The following is a 14,689-nucleotide window of genomic DNA, read 5'->3' as shown; positions in this document are numbered from 1 at the left end:
CTGGTCCATACTAGACTAGACTGTGACCTGAACTAGGATCACCTGGTCCATACTAGACTAGACTGTGACCTGAACTAGGATAACCTGGTCCATACTAGACTAGACTGTGACCTGAACTGTGATCACCTGGTCCATACTAGACTGTGACCTAAACTAGGATCACCTGGTCCGTACTAGACTGTGACCTGAACTAGGATCACCTGGTCCATACTAGACTAGACTGTGACCTGCACTAGGATCACCTGGTCCATACTAGACTAGACTGTGACCTGAACTAGGATCACCTGGTCAGTACTAGACAAGACTGTGACCTGAACTGTGATCACCTGGTCCGTACTAGACTGTGACCTGAACTAGGATCACCTGGTCCATACTATACTGTGACCTGAACTGTGATCACCTAGTCGGTACTAGACTGTGACCTGAACTAGGATCACCTGGTCCATACTAGACTAGACTGTGACCTGAACTAGGATCACCTGGTCCGTACTAGACTAGACTGTGACCTGAACTGTCATCACCTGGTCGGTACTAGACTAGACTGTGACCTGAACTGTGATCACCTGGTCCGTACTAGACTGTGACCTGAACTGTGATCACCTGGTCCGTACTAGACTGTGACCTGAACTAGGATCACCTGGTCCATACTAGACTAGACTGTGACCTGAACTGTGATCACCTGGTCCATACTAGACTAGACTGTGACCTGAACTAGGATCACCTGGTCCATACTAGACTGTGACCTGAACTGTGATCACCTGGTCCATACTAGACTGTGACCTGAACTAGGATCACCTGGTCCATACTAGACTAGACTGTGACCTGCACTAGGATCACCTGGTCCATACTAGACTAGACTGTGACCTGAACTAGGATCACCTGGTCAGTACTAGACAAGACTGTGACCTGAACTGTGATCACCTGGTCCGTACTAGACTGTGACCTGAACTAGGATCACCTGGTCCATACTATACTGTGACCTGAACTGTGATCACCTAGTCGGTACTAGACTGTGACCTGAACTAGGATCACCTGGTCCATACTAGACTAGACTGTGACCTGAACTAGGATCACCTGGTCCGTACTAGACTAGACTGTGACCTGAACTGTGATCACCTGGTCGGTACTAGACTAGACTGTGACCTGAACTGTGATCACCTGGTCCGTACTAGACTGTGACCTGAACTGTGATCACCTGGTCCGTACTAGACTGTGACCTGAACTAGGATCACCTGGTCCATACTAGACTAGACTGTGACCTGAACTGTGATCACCTGGTCCATACTAGACTAGACTGTGACCTGAACTAGGATCACCTGGTCCATACTAGACTGTGACCTGAACTGTGATCACCTGGTCCATACTAGACTGTGACCTGAACTAGGATCACCTGGTCCGTACTAGACTGTGACCTGAACTAGGATCACCTGGTCCATACTATACTGTGACCTGAACTAGGATCCCCTGGTCGGTACTAGGCTAGACTGTGACCTTAACTAGGATCACCTGGTCCATACTAGACTAGACTGTGACCTGAACTGTGATCACCTGGTCCATACTAGACTAGACTGTGACCTAAACTAGGATCACCTGGTCCGTACTAGACTAGACTGTGACCTGAACTAGGATCACCTGGTCCATACTAGACTAGACTGTGACCTGAACTGTGATCACCTGGTCCATACTAGACTGTGACCTAAACTAGGATCACCTGGTCCGTACTAGACTATGACCTGAACTAGGATCACCTGGTCCATACTAGACTAGACTGTGACCTCAACTAGGATCACCTGGTCCGTACTAGACTGTGACCTAAACTAGGATCACCTGGTCCATACTAGACTAGACTGTGACCTGAACTAGGATCCCCTGGTCCATACTAGACTGTGACCTGAACTAGGATCACCTGGTCCATACTATACTAGACTGTGACCTGAACTGTGATCACCTGGTCCATACTAGACTAGACTGTGACCTGAACTGTGATCACCTGGTCCATACTAGACTGTGACCTAAACTAGGATCACCTGGTCCGTACTAGACTATGACCTGAACTAGGATCACCTGGTCCATACTAGACTAGACTGTGACCTCAACTAGGATCACCTGGTCCGTACTAGACTGTGACCTAAACTAGGATCACCTGGTCCATACTAGACTAGACTGTGACCTGAACTAGGATCCCCTGGTCCATACTAGACTGTGACCTGAACTAGGATCACCTGGTCCATACTATACTAGACTGTGACCTGAACTGTGATTACCTGGTCCGTACTAGACTAGACTGTGACCTGAACTAGGATCACCTGGTCCATACTAGACTAGACTGTGACCTGAACTAGGATCACCTGGTCCATACTAGACTAGACTGTGACCTGAACTAGGATCACCTGGTCCATACTAGACTAGACTGTGACCTGAACTAGGATCACCTGGTCCATACTAGACTAGACTGTGACCTGAACTGTGATCACCTGGTCCATACTAGACTAGACTGTGACCTGAACTAGGATCACCTGGTCCGTACTAGACTAGACTTTGACCTGAGCTATGATCACCTGGTCCATACTAGACTAGACTGTGACCTGAACTGTGATCACCTGGTCCATACTAGACTGTGACCTGAACTGTGATCACCTGGTCCGTACTAGACTATGACCTGAACTAGGATCACCTGGTCCGTACTAGACTATGACCTGAACTAGGATCACCTGGTCCGTACTAGACTATGACCTGAACTAGGATCACCTGGTCCATACTAGACTAGACTGTGACCTGAACTAGGATCACCTGGTCCATACTAGACTAGACTGTGACCTGAACTAGGATAACCTGGTCCATACTAGACTAGACTGTGACCTGAACTGTGATCACCTGGTCCATACTAGACTGTGACCTAAACTAGGATCACCTGGTCCGTACTAGACTGTGACCTGAACTAGGATCACCTGGTCCATACTAGACTAGACTGTGACCTGCACTAGGATCACCTGGTCAGTACTAGACAAGACTGTGACCTGAACTGTGATCACCTGGTCCGTACTAGACTGTGACCTGAACTAGGATCACCTGGTCCATACTATACTGTGACCTGAACTGTGATCACCTAGTCGGTACTAGACTGTGACCTGAACTAGGATCACCTGGTCCATACTAGACTAGACTGTGACCTGAACTAGGATCACCTGGTCCGTACTAGACTAGACTGTGACCTGAACTGTGATCACCTGGTCGGTACTAGACTAGACTGTGACCTGAACTGTGATCACCTGGTCCGTACTAGACTGTGACCTGAACTGTGATCACCTGGTCCGTACTAGACTGTGACCTGAACTAGGATCACCTGGTCCATACTAGACTAGACTGTGACCTGAACTGTGATCACCTGGTCCATACTAGACTAGACTGTGACCTGAACTAGGATCACCTGGTCCATACTAGACTGTGACCTGAACTGTGATCACCTGGTCCATACTAGACTGTGACCTGAACTAGGATCACCTGGTCCATACTAGACTAGACTGTGACCTGCACTAGGATCACCTGGTCCATACTAGACTAGACTGTGACCTGAACTAGGATCACCTGGTCAGTACTAGACAAGACTGTGACCTGAACTGTGATCACCTGGTCCGTACTAGACTGTGACCTGAACTAGGATCACCTGGTCCATACTATACTGTGACCTGAACTGTGATCACCTAGTCGGTACTAGACTGTGACCTGAACTAGGATCACCTGGTCCATACTAGACTAGACTGTGACCTGAACTAGGATCACCTGGTCCGTACTAGACTAGACTGTGACCTGAACTGTGATCACCTGGTCGGTACTAGACTAGACTGTGACCTGAACTGTGATCACCTGGTCCGTACTAGACTGTGACCTGAACTGTGATCACCTGGTCCGTACTAGACTGTGACCTGAACTAGGATCACCTGGTCCATACTAGACTAGACTGTGACCTGAACTGTGATCACCTGGTCCATACTAGACTAGACTGTGACCTGAACTAGGATCACCTGGTCCATACTAGACTGTGACCTGAACTGTGATCACCTGGTCCATACTAGACTGTGACCTGAACTAGGATCACCTGGTCCGTACTAGACTGTGACCTGAACTAGGATCACCTGGTCCATACTATACTGTGACCTGAACTAGGATCCCCTGGTCGGTACTAGGCTAGACTGTGACCTTAACTAGGATCACCTGGTCCATACTAGACTAGACTGTGACCTGAACTGTGATCACCTGGTCCATACTAGACTAGACTGTGACCTAAACTAGGATCACCTGGTCCGTACTAGACTAGACTGTGACCTGAACTAGGATCACCTGGTCCATACTAGACTAGACTGTGACCTGAACTGTGATCACCTGGTCCATACTAGACTGTGACCTAAACTAGGATCACCTGGTCCGTACTAGACTGTGACCTGAACTAGGATCACCTGGTCCATACTAGACTAGACTGTGACCTCAACTAGGATCACCTGGTCCGTACTAGACTGTGACCTAAACTAGGATCACCTGGTCCATACTAGACTAGACTGTGACCTGAACTAGGATCCCCTGGTCCATACTAGACTGTGACCTGAACTAGGATCACCTGGTCCATACTATACTAGACTGTGACCTGAACTGTGATTACCTGGTCCGTACTAGACTAGACTGTGACCTAAACTAGGATCACCTGGTCCATACTAGACTAGACTGTGACCTGAACTGTGATCACCTGGTCCATACTAGACTAGACTGTGACCTGAACTAGGATCACCTGGTCCATACTAGACTAGACTGTGACCTGAACTAGGATCACCTGGTCCATACTAGACTAGACTGTGACCTGAACTGTGATCACCTGGTCCATACTAGACTAGACTGTGACCTGAACTAGGATCACCTGGTCCGTACTAGACTAGACTTTGACCTGAGCTATGATCACCTGGTCCATACTAGACTAGACTGTGACCTGAACTGTGATCACCTGGTCCATACTAGACTGTGACCTGAACTGTGATCACCTGGTCCGTACTAGACTATGACCTGAACTAGGATCACCTGGTCCGTACTAGACTATGACCTGAACTAGGATCACCTGGTCCGTACTAGACTATGACCTGAACTAGGATCACCTGGTCCATACTAGACTAGACTGTGACCTGAACTAGGATCACCTGGTCCATACTAGACTAGACTGTGACCTGAACTAGGATAACCTGGTCCATACTAGACTAGACTGTGACCTGAACTGTGATCACCTGGTCCATACTAGACTGTGACCTAAACTAGGATCACCTGGTCCGTACTAGACTGTGACCTGAACTAGGATCACCTGGTCCATACTAGACTAGACTGTGACCTGCACTAGGATCACCTGGTCCATACTAGACTAGACTGTGACCTGAACTAGGATCACCTGGTCAGTACTAGACAAGACTGTGACCTGAACTGTGATCACCTGGTCCGTACTAGACTGTGACCTGAACTAGGATCACCTGGTCCATACTATACTGTGACCTGAACTGTGATCACCTAGTCGGTACTAGACTGTGACCTGAACTAGGATCACCTGGTCCATACTAGACTAGACTGTGACCTGAACTAGGATCACCTGGTCCGTACTAGACTAGACTGTGACCTGAACTGTGATCACCTGGTCGGTACTAGACTAGACTTTGACCTGAACTGTGATCACCTGGTCCGTACTAGACTGTGACCTGAACTGTGATCACCTGGTCCGTACTAGACTGTGACCTGAACTAGGATCACCTGGTCCATACTAGACTAGACTGTGACCTGAACTGTGATCACCTGGTCCATACTAGACTAGACTGTGACCTGAACTAGGATCACCTGGTCCATACTAGACTGTGACCTGAACTGTGATCACCTGGTCCATACTAGACTGTGACCTGAACTAGGATCACCTGGTCCGTACTAGACTGTGACCTGAACTAGGATCACCTGGTCCATACTATACTGTGACCTGAACTAGGATCCCCTGGTCGGTACTAGGCTAGACTGTGACCTTAACTAGGATCACCTGGTCCATACTAGACTAGACTGTGACCTGAACTGTGATCACCTGGTCCATACTAGACTAGACTGTGACCTAAACTAGGATCACCTGGTCCGTACTAGACTAGACTGTGACCTGAACTAGGATCACCTGGTCCATACTAGACTAGACTGTGACCTGAACTGTGATCACCTGGTCCATACTAGACTGTGACCTAAACTAGGATCACCTGGTCCGTACTAGACTATGACCTGAACTAGGATCACCTGGTCCATACTAGACTAGACTGTGACCTGAACTAGGATCACCTGGTCCGTACTAGACTGTGACCTAAACTAGGATCACCTGGTCCATACTAGACTAGACTGTGACCTGAACTAGGATCCCCTGGTCCATACTAGACTGTGACCTGAACTAGGATCACCTGGTCCATACTATACTAGACTGTGACCTGAACTGTGATTACCTGGTCCGTACTAGACTAGACTGTGACCTAAACTAGGATCACCTGGTCCATACTAGACTAGACTGTGACCTGAACTGTGATCACCTGGTCCATACTAGACTAGACTGTGACCTGAACTAGGATCACCTGGTCCATACTAGACTAGACTGTGACCTGAACTAGGATCACCTGGTCCATACTAGACTAGACTGTGACCTGAACTGTGATCACCTGGTCCATACTAGACTAGACTGTGACCTGAACTAGGATCACCTGGTCCGTACTAGACTAGACATTGACCTGAGCTATGATCACCTGGTCCATACTAGACTAGACTGTGACCTGAACTGTGATCACCTGGTCCATACTAGACTGTGACCTGAACTGTGATCACCTGGTCCATACTAGACTGTGACCTGAACTGTGATCACCTGGTCCATACTAGACTAGACTGTGACCTGAACTGAGATCACCTGGTCCATACTAGACTAGACTGTGACCTGAACTAGGATCCCCTGGTCCATACTAGACTAGACTGTGACCTGAACTAGCATCACCTGGTCCATACTAGACTGTGACCTGAACTAGGATCACCTGGTCCATGCTAGACTAGACTGTGACCTGAACTGTGATCACCTGGTCCATACTAGACTGTGACCTAAACTAGGATCACCTGGTCCGTACTAGACTATGACCTGAACTAGGATCACCTGGTCCATACTAGACTAGACTGTGACCTGAACTAGGATCACCTGGTCCATACTAGACTAGACTGTGACCTGAACTAGGATAACCTGGTCCATACTAGACTGTGACCTGAACTGTGATCACCTGGTCCATACTAGACTGTGACCTGAACTGTGATCACCTGGTCCATACTAGACTAGACTGTGACCTGAACTAGGATCCCCTGGTCCATACTAGACTGTGACCTGAACTAGGATCACCTGGTCCATACTAGACTGTGACCTGAACTAGGAACACCTGGTCCATACTAGACTAGACTGTGACCTGAACTAGGATCACCTGGTCCATACTAGACTAGACTGTGACCTGAACTAGGATCACCTGGTCCATACTAGACTAGAATGTGACCTGAACTAGGAACACCTGGTCCATACTAGACTAGACTGTGACCTGAACTAGGATCACCTGGTCAGTACTAGACTAGACTGTGACCTTAACTGTGATCACCTGGTCCGTACTAGACTGTGACCTGAACTAGGATCACCTGGTCCATACTAGACTAGACTGTGACCTGAACTGTGATCACCTGGTCCATACTAGACTAGACTGTGACCTGAACTAGGATCACCTGGTCCATACTAGACTGTGACCTGAACTGTGATCACCTGGTCCATACTAGACTAGACTGTGACCTGAACTAGGATCACCTGGTCCGTACTAGACTGTGACCTGAACTAGGATCACCTGGTCCATACTAGACTGTGACCTGAACTAGGATCACCTGGTCCGTACTAGACTGTGACCTGAACTAGGATCACCTGGTCCATACTATACTGTGACCTGAACTAGGATCCCCTGGTCGGTACTAGGCTAGACTGTGACCTTAACTAGGATCATCTGGTCCATACTAGACTAGACTGTGACCTGAACTGTGATCACCTGGTCCATACTAGACTAGACTGTGACCTAAACTAGGATCACCTGGTCCGTACTAGACTAGACTGTGACCTGAACTAGGATCACCTGGTCCATACTAGACTAGACTGTGACCTGAACTGTGATCACCTGGTCCATACTAGACTGTGACCTAAACTAGGATCACCTGGTCCGTACTAGACTATGACCTGAACTAGGATCACCTGGTCCATACTAGACTAGACTGTGACCTGAACTAGGATCACCTGGTCCGTACTAGACTGTGACCTAAACTAGGATCACCTGGTCCATACTAGACTAGACTGTGACCTGAACTAGGATCCCCTGGTCCATACTAGACTGTGACCTGAACTAGGATCACCTGGTCCATACTATACTAGACTGTGACCTGAACTGTGATTACCTGGTCCGTACTAGACTAGACTGTGACCTAAACTAGGATCACCTGGTCCATACTAGACTAGACTGTGACCTGAACTGTGATCACCTGGTCCATACTAGACTAGACTGTGACCTGAACTAGGATCACCTGGTCCATACTAGACTAGACTGTGACCTGAACTAGGATCACCTGGTCCATACTAGACTAGACTGTGACCTGAACTGTGATCACCTGGTCCATACTAGACTAGACTGTGACCTGAACTAGGATCACCTGGTCCGTACTAGACTAGACATTGACCTGAGCTATGATCACCTGGTCCATACTAGACTAGACTGTGACCTGAACTGTGATCACCTGGTCCATACTAGACTGTGACCTGAACTGTGATCACCTGGTCCATACTAGACTGTGACCTGAACTGTGATCACCTGGTCCATACTAGACTAGACTGTGACCTGAACTGAGATCACCTGGTCCATACTAGACTAGACTGTGACCTGAACTAGGATCCCCTGGTCCATACTAGACTAGACTGTGACCTGAACTAGCATCACCTGGTCCATACTAGACTGTGACCTGAACTAGGATCACCTGGTCCATACTAGACTAGACTGTGACCTGCACTAGGATCACCTGGTCCATACTAGACTGTGACCTAAACTAGGATCACCTGGTCCGTACTAGACTATGACCTGAACTAGGATCACCTGGTCCATACTAGACTAGACTGTGACCTGAACTAGGATCACCTGGTCCATACTAGACTAGACTGTGACCTGAACTAGGATAACCTGGTCCATACTAGACTGTGACCTGAACTGTGATCACCTGGTCCATACTAGACTGTGACCTGAACTGTGATCACCTGGTCCATACTAGACTAGACTGTGACCTGAACTAGGATCCCCTGGTCCATACTAGACTGTGACCTGAACTAGGATCACCTGGTCCATACTAGACTGTGACCTGAACTAGGAACACCTGGTCCATACTAGACTAGACTGTGACCTGAACTAGGATCACCTGGTCCATACTAGACTAGACTGTGACCTGAACTAGGATCACCTGGTCCATACTAGACTAGAATGTGACCTGAACTAGGAACACCTGGTCCATACTAGACTAGACTGTGACCTGAACTAGGATCACCTGGTCAGTACTAGACTAGACTGTGACCTTAACTGTGATCACCTGGTCCGTACTAGACTGTGACCTGAACTAGGATCACCTGGTCCATACTAGACTAGACTGTGACCTGAACTGTGATCACCTGGTCCATACTAGACTAGACTGTGACCTGAACTAGGATCACCTGGTCCATACTAGACTGTGACCTGAACTGTGATCACCTGGTCCATACTAGACTAGACTGTGACCTGAACTAGGATCACCTGGTCCGTACTAGACTGTGACCTGAACTAGGATCACCTGGTCCATACTATACTGTGACCTGAACTAGGATCCCCTGGTCGGTACTAGGCTAGACTGTGACCTTAACTAGGATCACCTGGTCCATACTAGACTAGACTGTGACCTGAACTGTGATCACCTGGTCCATACTAGACTAGACTGTGACCTAAACTAGGATCACCTGGTCCGTACTAGACTAGACTGTGACCTGAACTAGGATCACCTGGTCCATACTAGACTAGACTGTGACCTGAACTGTGATCACCTGGTCCATACTAGACTGTGACCTAAACTAGGATCACCTGGTCCGTACTAGACTATGACCTGAACTAGGATCACCTGGTCCATACTAGACTAGACTGTGACCTGAACTAGGATCACCTGGTCCATACTAGACTAGACTGTGACCTGAACTAGGATAACCTGGTCCATACTAGACTAGACTGTGACCTGAACTGTGATCACCTGGTCCATACTAGACTGTGACCTAAACTAGGATCACCTGGTCCGTACTAGACTGTGACCTGAACTAGGATCACCTGGTCCATACTAGACTAGACTGTGACCTGCACTAGGATCACCTGGTCCATACTAGACTAGACTGTGACCTGAACTAGGATCACCTGGTCAGTACTAGACAAGACTGTGACCTGAACTGTGATCACCTGGTCCGTACTAGACTGTGACCTGAACTAGGATCACCTGGTCCATACTATACTGTGACCTGAACTGTGATCACCTAGTCGGTACTAGACTGTGACCTGAACTAGGATCACCTGGTCCATACTAGACTAGACTGTGACCTGAACTAGGATCACCTGGTCCGTACTAGACTAGACTGTGACCTGAACTGTGATCACCTGGTCGGTACTAGACTAGACTGTGACCTGAACTGTGATCACCTGGTCCGTACTAGACTGTGACCTGAACTGTGATCACCTGGTCCATACTAGACTGTGACCTGAACTGTGATCACCTGGTCCATACTAGACTGTGACCTGAACTGTGATCACCTGGTCCATACTAGACTAGACTGTGACCTGAACTGAGATCACCTGGTCCATACTAGACTAGACTGTGACCTGAACTAGGATCCCCTGGTCCATACTAGACTGTGACCTGAACTAGGATCACCTGGTCCATACTAGACTAGACTGTGACCTGAACTAGGATCCCCTGGTCCATACTAGACTGTGACCTGAACTAGGATCACCTGGTCCATACTAGACTAGACTGTGACCTGAACTAGGATCCCCTGGTCCATACTAGACTGTGACCTGAACTAGGATCACCTGGTCCATACTATACTAGACTGTGACCTGAACTAGGATCACCTGGTCCATACTAGACTGTGACCTGAACTAGGATCACCTGGTCCATACTAGGCTGTGACCTGAACTAGGATCACCTGGTCACCTGGTCATGTTGTGTTCCAGGGGGCCCAGGTTTATGTTGTGTTCCAGGGGTCCCAGGTTCATGTTGTGTTCCAGGGGTCCCAGGTTCATGTTGTATTCCAGGGGTCCCAGGTTCATGTTGTGTTCCAGAGGTCCAAGGTTCATGTTCTGGTTGTGTTCCAGGGGTCCCGGGTTCATGTTGTGTTCCAGGGGTCCCAGGTGCATGTCTTGTTCCAGGGGTCCCAGGTTCATGTTGTGTTCCACGGGTCCCAGGTTCATGTTGTGTTCCAGGGGTCCCAGGTTTATGTTGTGTTCCAGGGGTCCCAGGTTCATGTTGTATTCCAGGGGTCCCAGGTTCATGTTGTGTTCCAGAGGTTCAAGGTTCATGTTCTGGTTGTGTTCCAGGGGTCCCGGGTTCATGTTGTGTTCCAGGGGTCCCAGGTTCATGTCTTGTTCCAGGGGTCCCAGGTTCATGTTGTGTTCCAGGGGTCCCAGGTTCATGTTGTGTTCCAGGGGTCCCAGGTTGATGTTGATGTTGTGTTCCAGGGGTCCCAGGTTCATGTTGTGGTTGTGTTCAGGGGTCCCAGGTTCATGTTGTGTTCCAGAGGTCCAAGGTTCATGTTCTGGTTGTGTTCCAGGGACCCAGGTTAATGTTGTGGTTGTGTTCCAGGGGTCCCAGGTTCATGTTGTGTTCCAGAGGTCCCAGGTTCATGTTGTGATCCAGGGGTCCCAGGTTCATGTTGTGTTCCAGGGGTCCCAGGTTCATGTTGTGTTCCACGGGTCCCAGGTTCATGTTGTGTTCCAGGGGTCCCAGGTTCATGTTGTGTTCCAGGGGTCCCAGGTTCATTTCGTGTTCCAGGGGTCCCAGGTTCATGTCTTGTTCCAGGGGTCCCAGGTTCCTGTTGTGTTCCATGGGTCCCAGGTTCATGTTGTGATCCAGGGGTCCCAGGTTCATGTTGTGTTCCAGGGGTCCCAGGTTCATGTTGTGGTTGTGTTCCAGGGGTCCCAGGTTCATGTTGATGTTGTGTTCCAGGGGTCCCAGGTTCATGTTGTGATCCAGGGGTCCCAGGTTCATGTTGTGATCCAGCGGTCCCAGGTTCATGTTGTGATCCAGGGGTCCCAGGTTCATGTTGTGTTCCAGGGGTCTCAGGTTCATGTTGTGATCATGGTCTCCCAGGTTCATGTTGTGTTCCAGGGGTCCCAGGTTCTTGTGGTGTTCCAGGGGTCCCAGGTTCATGTGGTGTTCCAGGGGTCCCAGGTTCATGTTGTGTTCCAGGGGTCCCAGGTTCATGTTGTGATCCAGGGGTCCCAGGTTCATGTTGTGTTCCAGGGGTCCCAGGTTCATGTTGTGATCCAGGGGTCCCAGGTTCATGTTGTGGTTGTGTTCCAGGGGTCCCAGGTTGATGTTGATGTTGTGTTCCAGGGATCCCAGGTTCATGTTGTGGTTGTGATCCAGGGGTCCCAGGTTCATGTTGTGTTCCAGGGGTCCCAGGTTCATGTTGTGTTCCAGGGGTCCCAGGTTCATGTTGTGTTCCAGGGGTCCCAGGTTCATGTTGTGTTCCAGGGGTCCCAGGTTCAGGATGAGCCAGAGATCAGTAGATCCTCTCAGACTGTCACTGTGGAGGAACAGACACCCTCCCTCTGGTGTGAACCCTAACCCTCGTTACATCAACCTCCACCCCCTCCGGCCTCACACCTCTATCCCTCGACCTACCATCCGCCCAGACACCTCTCTACCCAGAGACCTTACCCCCACACCAGCTCACACACAGGTACTAGGTGTGACCGACAGAGAGTTGAGGTAGGAGCTTTGAAATGTCTTTATTTTATGAAAAGCGCTTTATAAGTTAAATAAAGTCGTATTATTCTGTGTGGTGTCAGACAGGTTATGCCAGCAGCAGTCCTGTTGTAGGGGCCTGGAGGATGGAGAGGATGTTACAGGCTCTATGTGTGGACTCACAGGCCGGGTTCTACTTCACACGCTACTGTGAACGCTCTGGAAACCCGGTATAGACAGCGCTCTCTCTCTCTCTCTCTCTCTCGCTCTCTCTCTCTCTCTCTCTCTCTCTCTCTCTCTCTCTCTCTCTCTCTCTCTCTCTCTCTCTCTCTGTCTCTCTGTCTCTCTGTCTGTCTCTCTGTCTCTGTCTCTCTGTCTCTCTCTCTCTCTTTCTCTGTCTCTCTCTGTCTCTCTCTCTCTCTGTCTCTCTCTCTCTCTTTCTCTGTCTCTCTCTGTCTCTCTCTCTCTCTCTCTGTATCCCATAGTGCTGTTGTAGCTGTATTGTACAACATAAATGAATAGGTCTTCCTGTATCTTGTCAGCTGTGGGAGAATGCCGTCCACTGCTGGTGTGATCTGCAGCAGTACCATCAGCTCTTCTACCAAGATGGACTGGATCCCTACAGGGTACAGAGACAGGCTCATGTAAGATTGGATCCCTGGGGGGGGGGTAATTGCGTCTGATGCTGGATCAGGTTCTGGTGGGAGATGTAGGATAGAATATATTAACGATACAGGCGAAGTCTCCACCCCAATCAATGGAAACTCTCATCCAAAGCATGGGCCAAATGTCCAAGCCCCTTCCCTAATTTGAATGAGCCCTACATTAAAGGCATGTTATGAGCCCTACATTACAGGCATTTAATGAGCCCTACATTACAGGCATTTTATGAGCCCTATATTAGACATTTAATGAGCCCTACATTACAGGCATTTTATGAGCCCTACATTACAGGCATTTTATGAGCCCTATATTAGACATTTAATGAGCCCTACATTACAGGCATTTAATGAGCCCTACATTACAGGCATTTAATGAGCCCTACATTACAGGCATTTTATGAGCCCTATATTAGACATTTAATGAGCCCTACATTACAGGCATTTAATGAGCCCTATATTAGACATTTTATGAGCCCTACATTACAGGCATTTAATGAGCCCTACATTACAGGCATTTAATGAGCCCTATATTAGACATTTAATGACCCCTACATTAAAGGCATTTAATGAGCCCTACATTACAGGCATTTAATGAGCCCTACATTACAGGCATTTTATGAGCCCTATATTAGACATTTAATGAGCCCTACATTACAGGCATTTAATGAGCCCTACATTAAAGGCATTTAATGAGCCCTACATTACAGGCATTTAATGAGCCCTACATTACAGGTATTTAATGAGCCCTACATTACAGGCATTTAATGAGCCCTATATTACAGGTATTTAATGAGCCCTACATTACAGGCATTTAATGAGCCCTACATTACAGGCATTTAATGAGCCCTACATTACAGGTATTTAATGAGCCCTATATTACAGGTATTTAATGAGCCCTACATTACAGGCATTTAATGAGCCCTACATTACAGGTATTTAATGAGCCCTATATTACAGGTATTTAATGA

At 48.4% G+C, this 14,689-nt stretch overlaps 1 protein-coding gene across 1 annotated transcript in view; it reads left to right on the top strand.

The window, feature by feature from the left end:
- Window positions 1-14,689, top strand: part of LOC149984269 (regulator of G protein signaling 22-like) — an 83,341-nt gene that overhangs the window by 30,178 nt on the left and 38,474 nt on the right. The window contains exons 9-17 of the mRNA XM_090230527.1: window positions 11,435-11,501; window positions 11,601-11,777; window positions 11,953-12,069; window positions 12,115-12,231; window positions 12,316-12,432; window positions 12,478-12,641; window positions 12,739-13,054; window positions 13,164-13,289; window positions 13,602-13,703. Of these exons, the coding sequence (XP_090086653.1) occupies window positions 11,435-11,501; window positions 11,601-11,777; window positions 11,953-12,069; window positions 12,115-12,231; window positions 12,316-12,432; window positions 12,478-12,641; window positions 12,739-13,054; window positions 13,164-13,289; window positions 13,602-13,703 (1,303 nt within the window). The remainder of the gene's footprint in view (window positions 1-11,434; window positions 11,502-11,600; window positions 11,778-11,952; window positions 12,070-12,114; window positions 12,232-12,315; window positions 12,433-12,477; window positions 12,642-12,738; window positions 13,055-13,163; window positions 13,290-13,601; window positions 13,704-14,689) is intronic.

This window comes from Oncorhynchus mykiss, chromosome 3, assembly GCF_057628025.1.
Source record: "Oncorhynchus mykiss isolate SJ-2025 chromosome 3, ASM5762802v1, whole genome shotgun sequence".
NCBI classification, from domain to species: domain Eukaryota; kingdom Metazoa; phylum Chordata; class Actinopteri; order Salmoniformes; family Salmonidae; genus Oncorhynchus; species Oncorhynchus mykiss.
This window is presented reverse-complemented; position numbering and strand designations above follow the sequence as displayed.